At 32.5% G+C, this 26145-nt stretch overlaps 1 protein-coding gene across 1 annotated transcript; it reads right to left on the bottom strand.

Annotated features, from left to right (window-relative positions):
- Nucleotides 1-66: 66 nt before the first annotated feature.
- On the bottom strand, nt 67-24709 carry LOC144451800 (uncharacterized). The gene is made up of 4 exons (XM_078142706.1): nt 24154-24709; nt 7279-7410; nt 3610-3708; nt 67-767 (listed from the first exon to the last, which is right to left on the bottom strand). Exons 1-4 carry the CDS (start codon nt 24269-24271, stop codon nt 457-459), a joined length of 660 nt encoding a protein of 219 aa, XP_077998832.1. The 5' UTR covers nt 24272-24709; the 3' UTR covers nt 67-456.
- Between the last annotated feature and the right edge of the window lie 1436 nt (nt 24710-26145).

Here is a 26145-nt window from a genome sequence, read left to right on the forward strand (position 1 = left end):
CCATGCTATTTAGCATAGTTGAACATTTATTGATATTGTGCATATCAAAACAATAGTTTACTCAATAAACAACACACAAGGACAAAACAAAATGGTCATAAAATATATAAAAAAATAGCTCCATAATTACCAAATTAAACAAAAAATACATATATTTACATTCATTGACTCAGACAATGAAAGGGGACCCAATAAAAACAAATGACAGTTGGTACCACTGTATACATATAGTTATACACTGTGAAAGTCTGACCCTCTGTGCACTATGTAAACACAGCAAAGTATACATTATTTTCACATGGCAGAATATCTGAAGAGAAAACAGTGCAAGATCTTACACAATCAAGCTTTATATAGATGTAACACATTTACTTACAGCTGTTCACAAGCAGTGTTTTACCACTCTTTAAAATGTCCAACATTGATCTCCATCTAAAAATTTCCACAGAAAAAATGTTAAGGAACGTTTACCTGTACAGAATCATTGTCAGCACAATATGCAACACTTCCATCTATGGGATGATCATAATAGTGTGACATTGAATATGATACCCATCGATGTCCACTCATTGATTTATCCATTGTTCCCGGCCTGTTCTTGCTTGTTAAATCTGATTTTGAGATATATGGTCTGTTTGCTATCCCTTTCCGACAACAGCAACAAATACAGACAAGTAGTCCACTGAGGGCTATCATAACACACAGAAGAAATATTACTGCAACTGCCACACTAACATTCCCAAATAATGGAATCACATCTTTGGTACCTGAAAACAGAAAAAATATTCATAGTACAAAAGAGCTTATTAAAATCACAGACGGCCTAAAGGCATAGATAGTTGGGCTGCATCACAGATAGGTAATCACATAGCGATTTACTCAGTATTACATCTTACTTATATTACTTGTCTAATTAGCTTAAATCCCCTAATGCAAAAAAAGCACACCAGTGACATTGTAGCACAGTTCAATATACTGAATGTTAAGCTGGTACTTAAGAGATACCTATCCTGAAAACAACCTTGCAAAATACAGGCCAATCTACACAGTACATTGTTATTTTAAACCTTATGAACAGAACTCATGTTTTAATACTAACAGCTATATTGTTCTATACTTCTTTTTATTGCATTCTAATCATAACATCATATATTTCCTACACTTTTAGTAGTGCTAGTCCTTAGCTCTTAGAAAAATTACTCCTGAAATGTCTGCTATTTGTAGTGTCATAAATTTCCTAAACTTTCAGTAGTGCTAGGTTTTATAGCTCATTGAAAGGTTAATCCCAAAGCATCAGCTGTGTATAAATTTATTGGACTGTGTACATTTTATCACAAGTTTTTATATGTTTTACTCTTGACTTGACATATCAAATATAGGTAATTTTGTTTTGAATAATACTTCATCTTGATATTGCTAGAAATATCTGCAAATTTACCTTTCTGGCAAATAATCCACACTTTAGTTCATAGCAACTAATTTTGACCAAAAATCCTATATTAGACCTAATTTGCATATCAAACATGTCACCTTGCGACAAATACTTCTTCATTTACACATCTTGAGGTACATCCCTAGGTACATCCAAAAATGTAGACTAATTGCCTACCTGCACTGTGTTTTGACCAGGCATTCCACAGTAGCACAACTAAATATTCAATTTACATAATATGTACAATTCACATAATAGTGTATCATCAACAGAGTCATCCTAACTTCAAGAATTCATCTTCTAGATACTTCTTAGCATGTCCTTACATTGTAACAACTATCACGCCAATTTGATTAATTTATAGATTCAACATTTTTGACCAAATATCATGTTTTTAGACCTTACTTTGCATATCAAATCATTTTGAAATCATCATCAAATATTAGACAAACCTGAGGCAGCCAGAAGTTTTTAAACTGAAGTCTTTTGACAAAAACTCCCATTTTAAGGCCTAGTTTTTAAGGTGAATGATGGTGGTCATATAATATTATCTTTAAAATACTTCATCTAGACACTTCCAGAAACAGGATTCACATCAAATTAAGGACTAATCTGCCACATAAGTTTTTCTTGGAGTTTGTTAACAGTTTTGACTAAATTTGTTTATTGTAATTTGCATGTCTTGAACAGTTTTTCATCTAGACATCTCAAGATAATATTATTCAAATCAAAGTAGCATTTTTGAGCATATTTGTTCTGGTTCTGGAAAGAAAAATATATGCAAATTACCATTTCATTGTTACCTTTAGTACCTGGGTTTGAATGAAATATTCTTGTGCACGCTATGCCTTCTTAGAGGGATTGGTATAATGACCCCAACACAATTCAATATTATCTTCATTCCCATAGGATCCCAAGCAATATAGCCCTTTTAAGAACCTTAATACAAATGCTTGCCAAGCATCCGTATTAAGGATCTAAAAAGGGCTACTATCACTTTGATACAGTAATCAAATTAGTTATTCTTGATATTACAAATTTAACATGACTATCTGCTGCGTGAGTGCAAAATAATTTACATGAGGTAGAAAGGTCACACTTTTATTTTGTCATAATAATGTATCTCTAATGACATTATGGTCATACAAATGATCTAAACAGTATATTACAAAGTGTTGAATACCACTATATTGGTGTTGGCAAATCTAATCAACTTTTGAAAAATCCTTTCTATTTTCTAACTTTAATCTCATCACATTCACTGTATACTAGAGAGAACATCATCTGTAATGTATAACATTTACAGCTAGCCCTGGCATAGTCTAGCCCTGTGTTCTTAGTATGTCCTTTCTCAACTATTTTACAGTCTGCAGCACATGCATATTTGAAGACACTTTGGATGACATAATATTTATGTTCCCTGTCAAAAGACAGTGTAAAATTTCATTGACTACAAAATAACAGATTGTTTTTTAAAAACTACATGTGCTGATACAGTTTAGTCAATGACAAAATCATAGTAAATATCAGTTGCTAACCTATTAAAAAAATGTAAAGTTTAAGACTGACCATAATAAGTATCATGTAAAATATGTTTACACAAAGAAAGTGTCCTTCCATAAAATATGAAATGACAATTACTTTTTATAGCTTACCTACTTCTACACAATATCATAAACGACAGCTGTATGGACTGGGATCAGCATTATAAACCAACATTTTATTGTGGCTGACGTTTATTGGTTGTGTGTAAACAAGAACTTTAGAATTTGGACAGGTCATTTTTTTGAATCTGTCGGATTTTCACACAAGATATTTATTCGTGGATGAGTTATATCGTCCAATACAGATGCACCAGCTGATTTATATAGAACAAATTTGACAGTGGATCAAAAATAAATAACATACAAATTGCAAATATAGGGCATATGGCATTCCTTTTTACAGTAACATTTAGTGCTACAAAAGCTGAATAGTATGGATTTAAGTGAAAACATATTTTTGTAATCAGAGATACTTAGAAAACAATGGGTTGCCACTAATACGCCTTTATAGTTTACAAAAATTTAACTATAAAATCAACAAAAGTGTTTAAGCATTTTGTAATTCTACTTCACATGCTTGATTTTAAACACATACAATCTAAGGTAATATAAAAAAAAAAATTTAAAACTCACCTTCAGCTTGGCATTTATCATGATACTCATCTCGGCCATCAGTACAATCATTTATACCATTGCAATGATATTCTTTCTCCAACAACTCTACACAAGAATCTGTACACATGTACACAAAATAAATGAAAGCTTTAACATTTCAAATGAATCTGCATTTTTACAGCTACAACCCAAAGGTAAATGGGTCACATGATTTATTCAGTATGTGCACAACAAATAAATAAATGTTGATGTTATAAGATTCTACTCGTTCTATTTTGTTCATGTTATTGTGTTAAACCTTTAGCTCCCATGTAGGGTCAAAACACTGATAATAAAGTTACAATATACACTTAAGGACTTGTCAACTTTTAAAAATCAAATCCAGTACTGTTTGCCATATAACACTGTCTCACAGTGTACAAAATATTGTAATGCCTTGCGTCAATCCCGTGTGTACACAAAAACTAGTGCAAGTAAACTCTACACGCATATTCCGCATATTCCGAAAGCAATATCTGAAATGTACACAACAATCTGTATTTGGACAGAAGCATATGTCTACACATGACTGTGGAGTTGACACTTTAAAACCCATGTGAGTAAATATAATGTAGACAAAACACACAAAATTTGGCATTTCAGTATATTTCTCTTGATAAGTAGATAATTAAAATTCTAGCGATATTAGCTATTCTCCTAAAATAGTAACAACGTTTTAAGATATTGAAGACTGAGTATCAAATGAACTTTAATCTGTCACATATGTATATGAAATAACATCTGGATATTACTAACAACCCTTACACACAAGTGCTAATTAATATTACACACAAGTGCTAATTACAACTCAAATTGATTTACTGCACTTTTCTTTGCATCTAATGATAAATGTATCTATTGCTTCCACTGTTAATTACGATAGGTAATAATTACAGTAACGCAAGCGTGTAAACACTGGGGGCACTTAGCTGGGGAAAGGATACTAGGTGTACACTGGCAGAATCAAATCATAAGCACAAACAATACAAAATTCTCAAAACTAAAACCTAGGGGTCAAAAGTCTACATTTCTGCCAGAAGCCAGGGGTCTTATATCTATATAAAGCCAGAAATCATAATATCACATCAAAATAGCCTGACAGTTAAAGAACATTCATTGCAGGATTAAGAATGACAGACAAATTAAATCTAGTCTTCAATCATTATAATGACCCAATATCCGATGTTGAGATAAAATTAAAGATATCTTTCACAATCCGACCTAATTTCTAAACCTGTTGTAGAAGTCTGTATGAAGCAGATTGGTTTAATACATTTAGGACTGATTGGCACTACAACACAAAATTCCTCTCTGGTAGAAAGATAATTCCTCCCTGGTAGAAAGATCATATGCCAACTACCGGTAATATCATTTGAAGTCGATATATGCTTAGCAGCCTGTCATCTCTCTCCTGTGGTGGTTGTGACACTTTGCTATAATTACATTCATCAGAAATGCCATTTAACCTCCAAGTCAGTATTTAATCTTTATATCCATCTTACTATAATTCTAACGTATTAGTTTTATCTTTAATCAAAATATGATAAATATAGACATTGATAGAAATACTTCTGAAAAAAGTATAGTCAATAGATCAGGTGTGACATTACAAAATAACTCTAACTAGATTAGCAAATTCATATTTGTTTTCAAAGAATTTGTCTTACACTATTCCAGCAGTTTGATTTAACATTTTCTCGTGCTGTAGTAATTATTTGTATATAAAGAAATCTTTTATAATGCAATTTTCACAGTCAACACACTTTTAAACTTTACTGTCTCTAAAGAATTATCAATTATTGTTTTTATAGTGCAATTTTCACAATCAAGAGACTTTACAATTTACTTTATCAACAGAATGATGCAATATATACCTTATCAAATTATCCCCATTCCTTAAAGACAAGAATCAAATGTGAAGCTATTGTTTTTATAGTGTAGTGAAGCAATTTTCTCAATCAACAAACTTTACAATTTACTTTATCAACAGAATGATTCAATATATACCTTATCAAATTACCCCCCCCCCCCCCAGTCCTTACAGATTAGAATCAAATGTCCTTAATTTACACATTGATACATAATATCAAGGACTTGGAAGTTATCTTTCACTCCATCAAGCAGAAAGGTTACACTTTCATTAGTTAATAATGCTTGATTGGCAAAACAAACATTTTGTTAAGGAAAAACTGAGTTATTAATTTCATTGATACTTGTCATCACATTTCTATATACCGATTTATAGTCACTGCCTGATGAAAGAAAGTGAACAAATAAGATATAATGTTTACATCTGATAGCTGTGAGGTGAAGATTTAGAACATTAAAATATTGAAACAATGAACACATAAATAACTAAAATGAAATGAACTTGTTTTATTATCAACTATGAACTCTGATAGTTAAGTATTTTTTGGCATCAAATTACATTTTAAAACCAAATTTTCATATCACTCATCCTATCACATATGGATTGCCTTCAACTATTTCCCAGCTATAATCATGGTAGTGGTAGCATAATGGGTCTAGCCATTTTTAGCTTGTGGCCATCAAAGCACAACCATCAAAGCATTATCTTCCAGACTAAGCCATTTTTGCCTGTAGCATTTTTTTTGCATACATCTTTAGACACAAACACAGCTCAAGCAGTTAGACACACAGAGACATGCACATTCGCAAACACTGCAGTTATCCAAGTTATTTTATTTGTCGACAAGCCTTAAGGCAAATGCCCTACATCCATATGCACACAACAATGTTTTTAAATTGAACTAAATGACGAGAAAATCAAACTGAAACAAGGCCTGAGAAGTTTGAATAAAGACTGTAACTGATCACGTACGACAAGACTGAATGAAATGTGAAAACTTAATGGAGGTCAAGTAAATTTTCCTCAAAAGCACAATCACTCATATAATGGGAAGTCAATGTGTCCAACAAAGCAACCACGAATAAAGGGATATGCAATCCATAAATATACAGTTAGCCTGGGTAACAGTATGTTTACCATTAACAGGTTTCACGTGATGATGAGTTATATGTGTATTTGTACAGCTAGCTCAATTCAAATTATACACAACATACATACATACATACATACATACATACATGCATACATACATACATACATACACACACACACATACAGACAGACAGACAGACACATATACACACACAGAGTACAGTAAACATATTTATTTTGGCTACATGTCAAGCACTCTTTAATTTGGCGGACAATGCAAGGGGAAAGTTGACAAACACTTATAGATATCCCATCTGTTCAACCTGCAATATTCAGTGCAACTCAGTTGCTGACACCTTCCGCAACACCTGAGTTTACAAATATGACAATTTATAATAAAAGTATGTTAGCAGGGACTTACTTGGGCAGAAAAACCTTTTGTGTGTAAAATAAATGCAGAACAAAAAAATATGACTACATTAGTTTAATCTGCATTCATTTTTCAACCTTACGTAAATCTACATCAAGCTGCATGACCATCAATTAGGTGAAGGTATTGTTCTGACAAGACTCAATAAATAATTCAATGACAAAAACGTTTTATAGTCCAGTCTTAGAAGTCTTGAAAGCTTTTTTTTCTAGCTTTTTATCGCTCGTTTTGAAAATAATGAAAGATCTTAAATTACCTCCATAACATCTTTCATATGTTTCATCTTCACCTAGGTCACAATCATTTTTCCCATCACATCTTAATGACCAAGCGATGCAAAACTCTTTACCATTCTGTGTACATGTGAAACACGATGCCTGTCCAAAAACTGGAAAACAAAAAGAGTGAGATGACTGTCTGATGGATTTTATATATATATGTGTGTGTGTGTGTGTGTGTGTGTGTGTGTGTGTGTGTGTGTGTGTGTGTGTGTGTGTGTGTGTGTGTGTGTGTGTGTGTGTGTGTGTGTGTGTGTGTGTGTGTGTGTGTGTGTGTGTGTGTGTGTGTGTGTGTGTGTGTATATATATATATATATATATATATATATATATATATATATATATATATATATATATATATATATATATATATATATATAGTTAGAATGCAAATGTACATACTGCACTGGCTCTGCATGATTTACTTGGACAACAATTAAATCAAAACAGCATGCAATGTTGGTTCTAAAATTTATGACTTGATTGGCCTATATGCCCAGTGATTATTCATATCATTCCTTTTAGACCTGTGTCACCTTGATATCATTTTTTTAAAAAGCTGCTCTAACACTAAGCCTAATAGCCTGGTGACATACTGTAAAATTGTGTCATGTTATTTTTAAGGGAATTATAAATCTAATGGGTCTTTATTCAAACACGTTTTAGCATTTCAGTCACTTTTATTAATGTTTTTTTTAATAGAATCACTACAGGATATGAGATAATTATAATGGTACTTTTCTGTGTCAATGACATGTTCTCATTTTTACACTTTGAACATTAAAGAAAAATGTTTATTTATTGTCAATTTTGATGAAAACTTCCCCCTTGCAAAATTCTGATCCATGTAAAGGGAGACAGAATCTACTGTGTGTGTGTCACTGTCTGAGCATGTTATATTGATATATTTGTCTGGCTATGTATTTACTCATAGACCCTTTCATGTAGGCGGGTCTATGATTTATTATACCATGTTTTCAATATTGCATGTTGAAAGATATTTATATAATAATCAAATTATTATAATTACTATTATTAAATTTCCAAAAATAAAGTCACGCACAATGAAAAGCTTAATTTTAGTTAGTTTTATACAAAAAATTAATAATGGTGACAAACAAAATGAAATGTATGACCTTGAAGTATTCGCATAGTATAGACATATAATTTTAATGTCATTCCTCTCTTTCTGTGTATACATCTACTTATTAACGAAATTAAATATTTTATCCTTTTAGACATAATTATTTGAGTGTTATGTCATTTTACATAATTACAAAACATATAATCAAAATATCTGCTAATAAAATTTTGAACACTAAGTACAAACTTAAGGTATCAAATAAAAATTTCTACTTAATCAAAAAATTTCTTTGAAGTAAATCCCAAAACCAATTTTTTTTTACTCTGTGCATAGAAATGTTCATTTGACTATGAACGAGACAGTCAATACCATTCATTCTTGTATTTTTAAAGTACATTCATAATTACACTTTTCCCATCTTCATTTTCTGATACATGTAGATTTAGATTAGATTATACTACATGTATTTTTTCTTAATTGTCTGGTGAAAACGATATGCCGCATTGAGTTCAAATCACTATTTCATGCCCAAATGTGTGATCATATCGCGTTCAAATAACTTTCACTCCAAAATGCAAACTGATTATATCAACACGTACTTCGACATAATTTCATTTAATCCCTGCATTTTCGAAAATACACTGAAATGCCATCCATTTCTTTCAACCTAGCAACAGGCAATGAACCACAATACTGCTCTAGTTTATTGAACTGCAAGGTATTAATACCTCCCTAGTCAATCTGTCTCTGTCAGTAAGCTCCTACACAGCTTCATTTCTCACAGTTTGTGCTGAGCAAAAGCCTTAGTAGCCACTTCTATTGCTTATAAGCTTACATGTCAACAGTGGACAAATCATTAATTCAACATGTTTACTTCTCCTTGAATTCCAAACGTTTTTCATTCCGCTTTTTTCTACCTCTATCTCTTAATTCTCTACCCATACAGACTTCCATTTCAAAGACAACAAAAACACTTTTGCTGTTTTGTCTATTTGTTTTAAAAACACATTTATTTGCTGTTTTACCCTTACCTTTTTTAAAGAATAATTCAGCTGTTACTTCTTTCCGGCCTCTCGTTTTCATCCTTATTTACTAAATTTAAAAATGCACATGGAATTTTTCAATTACCAACTTGTATTTTATGCAGATGGCAATAAATGTTTTATTAATACTATTATTAATGTTATGTCTATATTTTTTTCTTATTGTCCAAATGTTCTATGCGTGTAAAGAACGATTTGAAACACAACAGCTGGATAAATTTTTTGATATTTGATATTTTTATTTTACATAAAAAAAATTTATTCAGCTTTTAATTAATTCTTTCAAGTCTGTGTAGTTTTCACCTTTATCTGTCAATTAGCAATATTATTTCCATGCAGATGGCAATAAAGTATATAATTATATTTTTATTATTATTATTATTATTATCCGAGTATTCTTATTTTTTGTATACAGCCATCACAAACACAACAACTGAACTCATAATTTTGTATATTCTGTTCAATATTAATATTAATAAGCTATAGAATATCATCTTGTTATTATGTTGTATCTCTATCCATTATCCATCCTCAGGGGTATACACCCACACACTGTGAACCATCAGTTCTGTTGTTTGGATAAAGCATAGACACAGTGGAGAAGAAATAATTTCTTTTCCACTGTCTATGGATAAAGTAAGGAAACACCAAACGTTTACGACTGTAGACAGATGGTGGTTAGACTATTTCATTTCAAATTAGCTATTATTATACATAACACTTTTATCTACTTGACATAAAATCTCCCAGGAAAATGAGTCAGTTTTGCTGGAATGATAAGAATGCTCCTCAAGAGAATTAATTCTTACAAGCAATTTAACTTCATATCCTGTGACATCTAAGTTGCTATTGCAGCTATTTCAAATAGTTAGTACTGGGTCGGCTGTAGGTAGGGTTACATTTACAAACAAATGTAATGCAGCCGGCAGATAATAATCATAGTGTTTTTTATATCATGGCAATACATTACTCTTGACCTTTCATGACTTAACTCTCATGAAGCAATACCATGTTGACCTGACAAATGTATATTATAAACCCACACAGTGAATTCAAGGATCATAAATTTTCAACTTTGGAACGCAGCGTGAATATATTCACCATTAATCTTACTTTGATAGTGCATGTTTACAGTTTATACTGCTAGCCTAATTCTCAAACTCACATCCTGTCACACACACCTGGATTGTTCATGCATTGCCTCAAAAGCAACTTGTGGACCCTACAGCTATAACATAATATTTTCCTGAAAATCCATTCAACTGTAAAACATGTCAATTTTGTTAAATCTCCAAGATCTCAAAATTGAGGATGTCTACTGTACAGAATTTACAGAGAATTATGTGTTTCCTGCCACTTTCACATTTCACATTTCCATCACTGAAGTATGTCAACACTTATACTTGTACTATGCTAGATAGTAATAGATTGAGAAAATAACACTGCCATAATTTTCCAACAATTTGGACTTTTGCTGATGGAATATATACTGAATTCAAATAATATGTAAATTAGTTTGCTGCAAAATTGAACATGGTGGATCCCTTATTTTTTCTATGTACTTTAATAGTTACATTAGGACTCAGTTATGGAGCATATGATATTCTATTAAGACAATATATAATATCACTTTTATGGAGTCTACTACAGAGAAATTTATGAGAAAAGTAAGAAAATTTGCATTTAACTTTAGAATTATATTTTCAAATTGTTAATCTTTATAAAGACATAAAGATTTTATTTTTTTGGATTTTAGATTTTATTGAACAAGTCAAATTGCAAAAAATGTAGATTTTTCAAAATAATATCTATATTTCTTTAAAAAAAATTAGATATAATTACATTTTTATTATCTTTTGGAAGCACCATGTGGAAGTACATATTCAAATCACAGATTGCACATACCGTAAACCACTCGAGAAACAACAACAACAACAAAACCAAAACTTTTTCTGGAGAGTCCACATCAGACCTTTTACCTTTACTTGTGTAAAGCTATGTGCAAATCACAGACTGCATTACAACTCCCCCCCCCCCAAAAAAAAAAAAAAAAAAATCTGGAAAGTCCATATATTACAAATGTAAAGACATCATTCTTTTCACTTGCACGCTGGTAATTTAGGAGGAGTAAGATATATCCCAATAATTAAACTGTCAATCATTTGTATTTATACTACTGTGTCTCCTTGATCTATAGATTATCCATTCCGTTGAAACATATCAATAGAAGCCGTTGATCTATCATTTCGTTGAAACATATCAATAGAAGCCGTTGATCTATAATTCTGTTGAAACGTATCAATAGAAGCCGTTGATATATCATTCTTTTGAAACATATCAATAGAAGCCATTGATCTCTCATTCCGTTGAAACGTATCAATAGAAGCCGTTGATCTATCATTCCGTTGAAACGTATCAATAGAAGCCGTTGATCTATCATTTCGTTGAAACGTATCAATAGAAGCCGTTGATCTATCATTCCGTTGAAACATATCAATAGAAGCCGTTGATCTATTATTCTTTTGAAACGTATCAATAGAAGCCATTGATCTCTCATTCCGTTGAAACGTATCAATAGAAGCCGTTGATCTATCATTCCGTTGAAACGTATCAATAGAAGCCGTTGAGCTATCATTTCGTTGAAACGTATCAATAGAAGCCGTTGATCTATCATTTCATTGAAACGTATCAATAGAAGCTGTTGATCTATCATTTCGTTGAAATGTATCAATAGAAGCCGTTGATCTATCATTCCGTTGAAACGTATCAATAGAAGCCGTTGATCTATTATTCTTTTGAAACGTATCAATAGAAGCTGTTGATCTCTCATTTCGTTGAAACATATCAATAGAAGCCGTTAATCTATCATTCTGTTGAAATGTATTGATACAAGTAATAAAATCAAGTATACACATCTAATTGGACCATTCAATGAAATCAGTGAACTTAATTCTCAACTTGTTCCTTTTCCAGATTACAATAATTGACAGCAGTATGTAGCTTTTCAAAATTGACCACTGTAACACAACCCAATGTGGCAGCACCTCATGACGCCTCAGTGTCTGTATGGCATATACTCTGGGGTATTTCAATGGGTGGTTGCAATATGTTTTCTGTAGCTGTATTTTCATGAGAGAATTAATCCCCAAGTGCAACCATGACTAAATATATTATGCTCGTCCAAATAAGTAAAATCCCATTCTAAAAAACATATATATTCTGAGCAATCAAGCAATCATACTTATTTGCATACTAATTTGCAAACTGGTAGTGGTATGCAATTACGTATTCAGTATTCCACAGCAGTGCAAATTAGTGCACTCACTGAATCACCTAATCACTGGTGCTATGCAATTATATTTGTTAATTCAAATCTGTTTTCTGCATGTCTCATCCAGATTAACAATTATAGGAAAGAGCTGATCCCCTAATCAGTTTGCAGGAATTGCAGTACAAATATGACAATCAAATGTTGCTGTTGCGATGTCAACAGGTATCACAATGTCAAAGTATAATAACTGCCCCTAAAAATATCCCAATTCTGTATACTGTCAGTATAACAGCATATCTGCTTATGTTGTATGGTCAATTAATAATAATAATAATAATGTTTATTTTCGCCAGAAAAAAAAAAGACACAATATCTCGTACAAAGAGCTCGACATTACAAATAAATTTACAGAGCTTAATGTTATAAATTATTCAGATTAGAAAACACACACACACACACACACACACACACACACACATGTAAGGTGAACATTTCTGGCGGGGATCACAAATAGTTCATTCGAACTAGTCTGAATGTGACCCTCAGACACAATGCGAAAAATACTTTTAAAGGTGAACGTCTGTGAAAGATGGTCGAACGGTATAAGAAGTATAACAGCTGTATATGCCGATGGGTAGATTAATTAACAGTAAATGATATCTACATAACATAACAGTGGAATAGCACTGAAAAGAGAAGTTTAGCTGGTAAGTAGCCAGTTCTTCAAGTGATACTTAAATTCATGGCGTTTATTGAGATTCTTGATAAAGTCTGGTATTGAGTTCCAGTGTTTGGTTGCAGCGTACTTGAAGCTATGATGGTTCAAAGAAAGATTAAATTTTGGAGTATAAAAATTGTCACTTGTTGCCTGTCGTGTTGAGTAACTATGAGGTAAAATGTCGAGGTAATTATCAACGCTGTGCGCAAAGCGACTACTCTTTAAATCAAAAATAAACATACAGGTACTAAATTTGCTCTGTTTATGAATATCTAAAATATTAAGTTTACGAAAAATAGGAGCAGTGTGAGCACGAAAGTCTGCGAAAGTAATAAGGCGAACTATTTGCTTCTGTAACTTCAAGATAGGATTTAACAAGCTCATATAGGTATTGCCCCAAATTTCAATACAATACGATATGTGTGGTAAGATCATGGAGTTGTACAGTAGGATAAGTGTTGATTGGGGAACGATATGACGGAGTTTTGAAATAATCCCTACAATTGGTGCAATTGAATTCACTATCAGCTTGGAACTAAGATCATTGCTAAACACACACACACACACACACAATGACAATAAAAGTTTAATTCATTTTTCAAGCTAATATGAATTATGGCTTTAGAATCCGAGTTATATGAGATGAATTAAATTCCCCTCAGAACTTCACAGATAAAATACCTGACCTATGAAATTACTGCAGCAATTATTATTAGTTTAATTTCTAGTCAATTAACTTAACAGTGTTTGACATTTTGATTGCCTTTGGAATAAGGTGTTTGGTCTCTCCAGGCAACGATATATAATTCAAAAGACACAATTTATCACAAACGAATAGGTGTTTTTAAAATCTAAGTGCTATTGAGAGAAAACTGAAGGCTTTAATGAATATTGTTCACGTCTTTTTTTTTTTTTTTGGAAAAAATACAATTATTCAAAGTATTATAGTGAGCATGCAATCACCAAAAGTGACAATAATAATTTGCAGGTTAATTTTGCCATGAACTGGAACAAGGAAACTTAATATAAGTTGAACCTCAATTTAGAGCATGTTTTTATTATTAAGGCATATAGCTTTCCTTGAAAAGTTTACACACAGAAAAATGGAGAACGCTAGAAAATAAATGACAATAAAAATGTCTAGGATAAGAAAAAAGGGTATACCTTTCTATAAGATACATCAATGAAAAACAAAAAAGACAACAACTGCAGTTGGAGATCAAAAGACTATTTATCAAAGTGTTTCTGGAATTTTCCATGATGTAGTTCTCTTTATTATATGCCTCATATATTCAGACACTGCACGTTACATTGTTTTCTATGGAGAAAATTATTATGTTGTAGCAGCTATATTACAGTACTGACCAAATCAAACCAGAACTGTTTTTGATAGATAATACAAACACACACATGCAGTTCCATTTACATCAAAATCAAACTTTATTACTGGAAAAGGACTGCTTGTGGATGGAAATTCTCTCGTAAACGTTCAGAATATTGAATTTGAATACAGCAAATATATCGCAACAGTATCAATGTAACTTTGTCCTATTGTCGTAATACACGTTTAATATCAAAAGTGAGGTATATTTCACAAACGATATTCCAGGACATATTAACACTGGCAACCGATAGTTACATGTGAAACAAAAATATTTGACACATACATAATAATAGTGAAACATCATTCAGAATCGTTGTCATTGCTGGAATATCAGACTCACTTTCAGAAATCCGACATACTTCTGTTTGAGTTTTCAGTGCGTCAGTACGGTTAATGCTGGGAACATGTAGCGCATGCTTTTGGAACAGCTAGCAGCTAACTTTTCAAAGTGCTCCCATGGTGAATAGCTGATTTAGAAATACTAGATGAACTATCGCCTTTGATATTGGGGAATATCACTGACATTTTTTTGACATGTCAGATGTGGAATATGATGAACTCAACACTCTGAGGGTTTGCCCTACACCAGATCTACAAGGTCATCGTGTATGATGTCGACTGCATCATGATTGACACACAAATTCTTTTCTTCAAAATTATGCAAATGAGTTGACCGTGTAAGAGCATATTAATCCATTGTTTTTTTCTATGTAGCAATGAGTGTCAAATTAAGCAGGACATTCAGGGCGCAAAGTCAAGTTTTATTTGTTTTCAAATTTTTTGACATGAAATTTCTTGTAAGAAAATAATATCTATGGAGGCTATAAATAATATTAAATTATTATAGACTTGATATTGCGTTATATGACTTCAGAGCAAGGATACATATTCAGCACTCCATTATGTGTCGTGCTAGTACTATCCTTGCCCTTGAGCACATAACCCAATATCAAGGCAATGATATATAATTTTATATTTTTCTTTCACCACCACAATCAAGAAGTTATTCAAGGAACTGGTTCTGCTTTTTTTAAACTTTACAATGTAAAGATGAAGACTACTTCACATGTAAACATGTAGATGTAACAAATTAGTTCACTTGGTAAAAAGATATAATAGGAGATGAAATTCACTTATTTTCATTTTGTGACTTTAATAGAGTAATTTAATACCTGGATATTCAACTCATTTCAAGACAACTACATTTGCAGACAAAAAAAATATACATTAAGCAGCTACCTGTGTTTGTCCAATGGACACACTATTATGCATTAAAATATACAGCATGTCTCTGTTTGAGATCCAAACATGCAGAAACCAATAAATAACACACTGTATATTCTACACTGGGATACCAAAATATTTGCAATTATTTCTTTGCTACAATTAGGCTGATTGAAATAAATCATTTAAAACATATTACAACCACGTGGGGGGGGGGGCTATGCCAATTATTCAACACATATATGTGTCGCCCTTTGGGGTGCATTTTCTAGCACTTTGATCTAAAATGGGGTCTGTTTTTCTGAGCTGAGGAGTTTAAAACGGGGTCCAGTTTGCATTATTTTCTATTTTGCTTGGTTTAAAATGTGGTCCACTGTCCTTTACGAAATCATAACTGCCATTAACATGATTAATTGCCACCAAAATGTTGCCTCATAAGGAAAATATATTTTATGTATAAACTTTCAACTTTTAAAAACCTCAGTGCAATGGTCTAGAATGGAGTATTGAGTTTTGGTCAAAGTGGGTCTAAAATGGGGCCTTAGGTTTGCACCACTGGCCACACACCCCCTACCAGAGCTGGCCACTGGTGCCGCCACCGGGAACACAACTAGATGCAGACACACAGGTGGCAATGTTTTGATGTCTGCATTTTATGTGTGCATGGCATGTGTGTCATATGTTACTTGTTAGTTCATTTCATGCAGATAAAATGTCAGCAAGAAACTCTACTCAGATCATGAAGTGTAGCATATGTATAGTTTCTTATTGGTTTCAGTGTGTTTGTATCAAACAGTATGAGTGAACAATAACCTGCAGTGCACTGTAAGCTGATCAAAGTACCGGTCATTCAATTTAATGCACTTTTTAAGTACACAATCTGAATTTACTATGAATGTAATTCAGTAACTTCCTTTGACGTTCACTATATATCTAAAAGCAGTCACATTTATGGCATATTAATTGTGTATTATTATTAATATTCAATTTATTACCATAAAACGATTTATAGATACATACATTGTAGGTATAAATTCACTTAATTCTGAGTTTTGTATCAGACCAACAATCCATGTAATAAACGTATTCAAAACTATTGTTGGTCGAAATTGACAAAAAACAGTAGCGATCACAATTGGATATAGGCTACATTGGCAATTAGGTCTTATAGTGATGTAATGGTTACCATGGAAACTGTATCAGCTTTCTACATGATGCATTGGTTCTATATTCTAGAAAGCCTGGGGAGATGGGGAGAGTACATACTTAGAAAGAAAGACTCGGTCTTAATAAATATGGGGTCCATGTATAATATGGCATAATGGCCAGTCACGTGACTTTCCCCATTATCCGTACTGATACATATTAGATTCCCTTATTTCCATGGCAACCACACGCCTGAGTAATAAGTTTTTCTATTGATAGTAACAACATACTGTACCACATGTGAAGAGTGTTGTTCTCTCTCTGTGTACATTGCATCTTAGCCTATCCATCATATCATTTTGATGATAAACTCAAGTAGACATTTATCAGTGGAATGTCTTGGATGTAGCTATTAATTGACCATGAAATATATCACTAAGTGAAATGAAATTGAGGAAAGCAAAAATGCGACTCATGCACATGTTATTTCTCTTTCTCAATTTTATATTTCATAAAAGATCGAGCAAAGTGATTTTCAAACTGGCATTTCTAGATGTAATGCTATCATCAAGCGAGTTGCAACAGGAAAACATACTAATCAAGTGATTTATAAGTAGAGGCAGCAGATGTCACCACGAAATGTTCTCCATTACGATTTATTTACATATTCGTCATCATTTTGTTGTCATTTTCAATTCGTGGAGATTTGTTCTAATTTTCACCTCACTACACATCACTGATTGTATCTTGAGTCAATTCAATATCTGGCTCTCTCTGTAGTTTGTGTAAACATCACAGAACCAGCACCTACTGGGTATTATTACAATGGCCACATGGATCACAAATGGGTATTTCTTTTGGATTTTTTTTAATTCCTAAGACACTACTCTGTGTTTTCCTACTTGTAACAATGTAAAATAGCATTGATCAAGTCTGTGTTTGTAACTCAATAATAAATTACAAAAAACTAAAAACTGTAAAAAGTTTTTGTTATTGTACGTACAGTTTATTGAGTTACAAAGAAGGGATTTAGTATAAGTTGCTTCACATTGTTTTTCAAACTCTACAACATAGTTGAGTTGTTTAATATGAATTGATGTTACTCATATGGACACTTTAATCAAAGCCACATCAATTAATTGGCACATTTTTTAAATTCATTTTTTATTGTCAATATTGTCTTTTGCCATGATTGTATGTGTATGTTCTTTTTCATTGTTTTTGTCAGCTATAAAACATACTAGTGTTGTTTTATTAATTGAAAATAAATCCAAAATAAATACCCATTTGTCATCTATATAGCCACTTTAATCAAAGTCACAGCAATTAACTGGCACATTTTTTAATTCATTTTTTATTGCCAATATCTCTTTTGTCATGTTCTGCTTTTGGCTTTCTTACAATCCATAATGACATCTTTAGTTTGCATCCTCACAAATCATTATGTATCTTTAGCTAGGTATTCTGAATGAAATCCACAACAGTTGAAAGATTTGTTTCCGATTTAATCATCTTTTTTACCTAAATTGTCTGAATGACTTTGCATAGATTTTTCTCCATATTTAGTAATGTTTCAAGCACACTTTTGTACAACATCTTTGCATAGATTTTCCCCATATTTAGTCATCTGTTTTAAGCAAACTTTTGTACAATGACTTTACATAGATTTTCCCCATATTTAGTCATCTGTTTTAAGCACACTTTTGTGCAATGACTTTACAAATTACATAGATTTTCCCCATATTTAGTCATCTGTTTTAAGCATACTTTTGTACAATGACTTTGTATCTAATTTATCATTCTTATTGATGAGGCCTAAAAGCTGATGACCTGAAGACCCACTGGTTATTTTTTTCAAACGTTTCTCTTTTTTACACACAGAGTATAAGTATAAGGCTAATAATGCTAAAACTCATCACCCATTCATTCCGCTTGTTTCAGTACAAAATTGTAAAACATGAAAAGTATTAAAGCTGCCATACAAATTAAATCTTGATAAAAATGACTTACAATGAACCACAGCTAATAGAGAAAATTTGAAAAAAACCACCTAATCTTTTAACCCAAGGTTTTGTAAAAGATGCACTATAAATTCAATACATGATGAATTTCAATTCATTTCTTATTTTTTTTAATCCATAATGTTGAATAAGAATTGAAGCAGTATTCCCTGTAGACGAAGCAGTGTTCCCTCTAGGGCCTATCAAATATGCACTTGTAGTGCAGTCACTATGTCTACTATAGCAAAGAAAATTGGATTTTTGCACAGCCTATTACAATTTACATATATTGGTATTAATGAGAAATAAAGCTACACAGTCAGTAAAATAATTGACTTTGACAGTTAGATAGGTGTATGATCTATCTTTTTTACCCGTGGCTAAAAGTATTTAAATAGTGTTGGAAATTACCTTGGAAAAGGTGCTTATAAATACCTCTTATACCTCATGCCTCTTGAACTATCTTGCTCAAAGTAGATTTTTTGAAATATTGTATTATAGCTTTGTTGTTTTTTGAAGAATGCTAATAGTCTTTCAGTGGTTAATTACAGTTTATCCTTTACTGTACCCAAAGATGGTAAAAGGTGTTCACATGAGAGTTTTTATTATTTTATTCCACTCTCACTTAAAGTATGATGCATGATCTTCCTTCACTCTTACCAACCAATAAACTAACCAAAAACCAACCAACCAACAAACAAACAAACAAACAAACAAACAAAACAAACAAACAAACAACCAACCAACCAACCAACCACACCATTCAACAATTGACCAATCAACAACCACCTTACTTTAACTTATCTACAAACCTACCTACCTATCAACAAAAACCAACCATCAAACCCACTTTTAATCAACCAACCAACAAATAAACCAACCAACAGAAAGAACAACCAACAATGACAACCAACCAACCAACCATCAATTCATATCACCTATTTTGAGCAAAATTTACTTAATATCTATAAATTATTTGAAATAGACATTTTATCGATTTCCCTTCCGTGTAATTTATTCTATCATCCCTACACATTTTCATATATCTACATCACATTTCTTGGTTTCAAATTTTACAAAATAATCTTACACTAGCAATTCCCTTTGTGTGTTGAATTGCCACCTTAAGACTTTTCTTTTCAATTTGATTGCCTCAGACTGGCTAAAATATTACAATGGCATATAATGTTTACAGTCAACATATTTACTTGTTGTGTACATCTGATAATATATCCAATAATCTGATTTCAATTTTATCCCAAATATTTTCAAATCATTTAAAAGTTATTTTCTCAATTCTCAGTTCTGCAATTGGAATTTGGAATTTCCATTTAACCAGTTTAAAGCTGCACTGGCTGCTGGAACATATTTTTTAAAATATCAGATATAAAGACTTACTCATATTATCATACACCCTGAACAGTATTGAATCATCTGTGTGTAAATGTATTAGTACAGCTGTAAACATAATGATTTATCCAATCAAATTGATTTTGGGGTCGGCACCTAAAAATCAGCGCCCCCAACATGTTACTGTACTACTTATGGATAAAGTCGACCTCTAATTAACATGTACACTGTCTAATTATTGGTATTTTAACAATTTTCAGAAAATACATTGTTGGTTTTCTGACCAAAAAAAAATACTATTCCAATCCAGTTGCAGCTAAAAGTGCAGTTTTAAGCTTTACAGCACATATTGTTTGCAGTGGCACGTAAATGAGTAGAGTATACATGTCTTGTATATGCAAAGTGGTATTCCATTATGCTGCAGACACCTTCACCAGAGGGCCATAGGCAATATTCAACTACTTATTGTTGAACAGTCTCAACATATGTCAACCCCTTAATTGTAATTGAGAGAACAAGTATTCATAGAAGTGACAAACCCCAATGGGGTGTTTGAGTAGAACACAGTCCCAATCTGATTAAAATCTAATAGACAGGTCACATAGGTATTCAGTCGAATCTTTTTACCATATTATTTTTTTATACGCAGTGAGATCTGAATGGCCAGTCAGATGAAGAAAGTGGTGATCACGATGAATATGAAAACCCGTAATATAAAAGGACGACTCAAGCACAAATAACAGTCATGCGATGGAATCAAACAACTGGACAACTTCTACATCAGATTTTAATGAAATTTGAATTCAGACCTGAATACTTACTTTGTAAACTCATTTTCCTTTTTGTATCAATCTTTACTTATTTCAGTCCTAAATACTTACTTTGTGAACTTATTTTCAGTTATCAAAGTAAGTATTCAGAACTGAATTCATACAACATTTCTTTTAAAACACTGTACAAAAATGTTTTAAAAGAAATAAGCTGTATGCATGAGTTTAATACATGTTGTCATCTGGTTTTAGTATGTTTATAGCAAGTTTGATAGAATTGGCCAGTAAATGTCTCATATTAAAACAACAATTGTAACTCTGGTATGGCACAAAATGAAACAAATATTTTTGTATAAAAATTTCCTGTACAAAAATTGCAAGTTTGATATATTGTTTTAAAATATTTATAACCAAAAATTGCAAGTTTGTTATCTTATAAGATATTTTTTAAATAAAAATTTCACGTTTACTCAGTTTGTTTACAATGTTATTTGCATTTTTTCTCATGTTGCAATCTATTGAATTATAAAAATGTACTTGGGTATTTGTTGTTTCACATTCATTTTCCAACTAGTGAAGCTGTTTTTATTTAATTAAAATTCCAAAACATATATCAATTTTTCATCCATATGACCACTTTAAAACAATGTGTCTACTATAAAAAGCAAGTTTTGGGCAATGATACTTCTAGTGTTTTAGCCATTTCCAACTGTATTTTCATCATGCTTGAATTGCACACAAATCAATCTTAATTGAACAGTTCTCAAAATATGATATTTCATATACATATATATTATATTATCATTTTTATGGTGTCTTAATACATTAGCTATAAAATATTTAATGACATGAAACCCTCCAGTGCATTCAATTTTGAATAATTCAATGAACCGAATGATTGATTTACAAAATAAATAAATGTGTATATTATATAGGACAGTCTTCTTCCCTGTCTTTTCTTATCAACTCTATAATATCATCCATTTTAATATCAAAACCTTCATTTTGATCAGGTATTGAAGGGGCACAAGCTGAGTTGATATAGTTTGGGGTTTAAATTTTGTTGTATATTTAAAAAAAAGTGCTAACAGCATTCTACTTACTGAAGCATACATAACCATCACATACAACTAAAATGATGTAGGCTTGGTGTTTCACTCCTGGGACATTATGTGTTTGGCACAGAGCTAGACAGACATATTTCAACTCTAGACTAACAATAACAGAGACACGATAAACACAGCAGGATCCTCACATTGAACAGTGATAAGCAGTTCTATTCTTTCACAGTGCAGTAAAAACTGGATTCTTATTGTGTATTTTCTAACTGATAATTAACATTTCAACTTGACTACTTCTACATCCCCACTGTGCATGATGGCCATGACACTTTGTATGTAATTGTTTCTTTTACATTAGAAGTTGTCTGAGGGTGTGTATTAAATGTCATGTCACATGAGTGAAACACCAAGCTTACATCACTTTAGCTGTAGGTAATGACCGCACTCAAACTTAAAACAAGAAAATGACATAATTTTTTTATAGGGATAAAACATGTTGAGGAAATCCTTACTATGCAATCAACTATGCTCACAAAAGACAACTGTAGTGTCATCAAATACATACACCAACATTAACTCTAGAATAGTTTAATCAAGGTCTTGTCTCAGTATTTTAATTTGTGTGAAATTTTCAATACATGAGGTGATTTTCAAGGGAAACAGTGATGTAACAGAATAAGGTCATAATGGGAGTACTGTCATCTATATATCTATATAGTGAGCTGAAATAAAAATTGCATGTACACGGGTTAACCTTATTAAACTTTGGTAATGTAAACTGATAAAATGCTAGCAATTGCCATGATACTTTATATACCTGTATAATCTGGGATTTTATGAATGGCTTTAAGCAGTGAAAAGCTGTTGGTAGCATTTGTTCAATGGATGTCGGCAACTTTCATTTGTTCATAAACAAAAGAAACCACATTTGATTCAATGACTGTCACTAATTGTAGAAAACAGTCTACCGATTCTGTCTTTGATGGTAACCTCTCTACATTAGGGCCTACATCATTAGGCAGCAACACAATCGAAGTATTTGGTGGCTGAAACTGCATCGTTCTTGTTTTATAATTAACGTACACGATACAATGTACAACTGGGATATATTGAGTGATGTATTTACAACGATTGAGGTGAAAGTCTTCACACGAAATTCACGCATCCATCGATATTTCTCAATCGAATTGCCTGCTGTGTAGTTCAGCGTGTAACAGTATTAACGTTAAACTAAGAACTAGGTGTCACCTTATAATATATAAAGCACACAGAAGTGTTACAAATTATGTAGTCACACGACTGACTGCTGGAGGGGGGGGGGCAGGTGTCAGCTTTCTCCTTTACCTTCAGAAGAACTCATGCTTCACTCAAATATATATATATGTATATATATATATATATATATATATATATATATATATATATATATATATATATATATTATATATATATATATGTGTGTGTGTGTGTGTGTGTGTTTGTTTGTCTTTCAACTGGAATGATAAGTGCTGACACTCTCTTGAGGCAGAGCTACAAATGAATGAATAAAAAACCTCTCTCTCTCTCTCTCTCTTGACTTTTTACATTCAATTATGAGGCAGGCAATAGCTAATTGAGGCAGAGCTACAAATAAAGAACTAAAAAAAAACTCTCTCTATCTCTCTCTCGATCTCTCTCTCGATCTCTCTCTCTCTCTCTCTCTCTCTCTCTCTCTCTCTCTCTCTCTCTCTCTCTCTCTCTCTCTCGAGCGGGAGAAATGACTGACAAAAACACTGAGATCGCTCAGTTTTGGAAATACATACCTGAATGAGATTCTAATTTCAGTGTTGTTAATTCCTGTGTAACTCCCACATATATGTTAGTGGCAAACACAAGTAAAAGCGCTCTCAGGCTAGAGTTGCCAAAGATCCCGGGAAACATCGAGTCCGTACCCAACGTGTTGCGTTTAAAACGCCGATAAATCTCTTGATATTATTTTTCTTAATACGATGTTATTTCGTTCTTGTCACATCATCACGCTGGTTCTGCCAAGAATATACCGACAATCGAGCCAAGCCGCGAAAGGGGTATACCGTGTACAACTTCAAGACAAGACCTTCGGATAGTCACTGCTTTGTCATAGGAAGTAACATAAATGATATCGATGTCATGGTCATGGAGCCCGCATGAGTTTGATGTTCTTGCGTATCCACGAGCGTTAGAATGTTATCAAATAATATTATCATCGGCAGTCACTTACGGAGCTCGAAGGCGTTTCTTGCAATTCAAAGAAAGTCTCGGCCGATATCTTTGCATAACATAATACATGTAGTATTTGAAACCATGTCGTGTGTTCGGTACGATGGAAAATAACATTAACGATATCTGGCTTGTTGGTTTGACCTGCAACCTACACGTCCCTATACGTCATAACGATACATATGGATAGCATTCCACACTTCAACATGATTAACAGCAACGCTTCCCGTGTCGAAGCGGTCCCCCTAGGTCTACTAGTTTATGTTCGTGTTTAACGAGAAGGCATATGTTCCGCCTCGTCTCAAACCACAGCCTGTTTTACGGCAACGTTCTTAACGAGCCTCCCATGGCCACAGGACTTATTTCGAAATGTAGTGGTAGAAATAATAACTCTCGATGTTCCGTTCTCAATAGCAAAAAAATTAATTCCTTGAAATATAAATATTGCACGTGTTGGCTCCACCTTTTTTTATATTTGCGTTCATACATTATGAATTGGAATAATATTTTTCTTGGCGCAGAGTTGTTATATATTATAATATTAAACTCTATTTGGACAGACTTCGTCTTAAAGATATTTTTATAATACATATATGTACACTAAAATAACATTTAGCGATAGATCATTTTTAATTGAAAGCAACCACTTTGAGTTGAGCGTCTCAGGCCCCTTTGCAAGCTTTTAAAACTCAAGGTCGTGGTCTTGACTACTATTACATGTAATGCTGAAATTCACCCCTGTACATGTACGTGTTCTTTTTGTGGCTTTTATTTCTCAATATCTTCATGATCTTTAAGAATTGTAAAATTATATAGGAATGAATATTTTGTATTGATGTATTTCGTATTTTCTCTATTTTAATCCTGGGATTTTTATACTCTGAGCCTTATTGATTTTAAAAAGTTACATACTCGTTAGCTTGGTAGAATTCTATACTTCGGGATCGACTTGTAGTTTTAGAGTATTTGTAAAATCCTGGGATTTAAAACAGTCTGAAACTTTCTTGACATTATTACAGTTGAGAGTCTTCAGTCGGAGAGAGTCGTGATGTTTGTTTAATGCGGATTTTTTTTCCTTTGTAGTTGTCAGCGCCGTTGTCATCAGTATACTGCAGTATGGGTCACTAGACTAGGCTGTCAGTTAATATCGGACTATCCCAATACCAACACACATGTCTTTTGTGTAGGCCATCACATCTGAAACACACACACACAGCTGTTGGTATAGTATATCTCAATGTAGACTACTCGTGTCAAAGGATTACCGAGAAATATGACAAATTGCCTAAGTGTATACACACGCGAAAATAGTTTAATACCATATATCGTTACAGTCTGCCTCGCCCTATATTAAAGACGTCACTTGGGAGTCGGAAAACGCATCTGTTGAAATTCAAAATGTTATAACGAAAGATATCTATGACCAGAAAAGCTTGTCGAAGAGTGAAAGGTTTCAATCCAATATTTAGACAACTTTATTTGGCGAACACACATCTATCTTTCTTAAAAGGTTAAGTTTAGGGTGAGCTGACAATACAAATATATCGTGATTTATT

This window comes from Glandiceps talaboti, chromosome 2 (assembly GCF_964340395.1).
Source record: "Glandiceps talaboti chromosome 2, keGlaTala1.1, whole genome shotgun sequence".
In the NCBI taxonomy this organism is placed as follows: domain Eukaryota; kingdom Metazoa; phylum Hemichordata; class Enteropneusta; family Spengelidae; genus Glandiceps; species Glandiceps talaboti.

Coding starts and splice junctions, on each gene's coding strand:
- LOC144451800 (XM_078142706.1), bottom strand. CDS start 24,271: ATGTTTCCCGGGATCTTTGGCAACTCTAGCCTGAGAGCGCTTTTACTT. Junction 7,411..24,153: donor GAAATTAGAATCTCATTCAG/GTATGTATTTCC, acceptor TTTGTTTTCCAG/TTTTTGGACAGGCATCGTGT. Junction 3,709..7,278: donor ATATGAAAGATGTTATGGAG/GTAATTTAAGAT, acceptor ACATGTGTACAG/ATTCTTGTGTAGAGTTGTTG.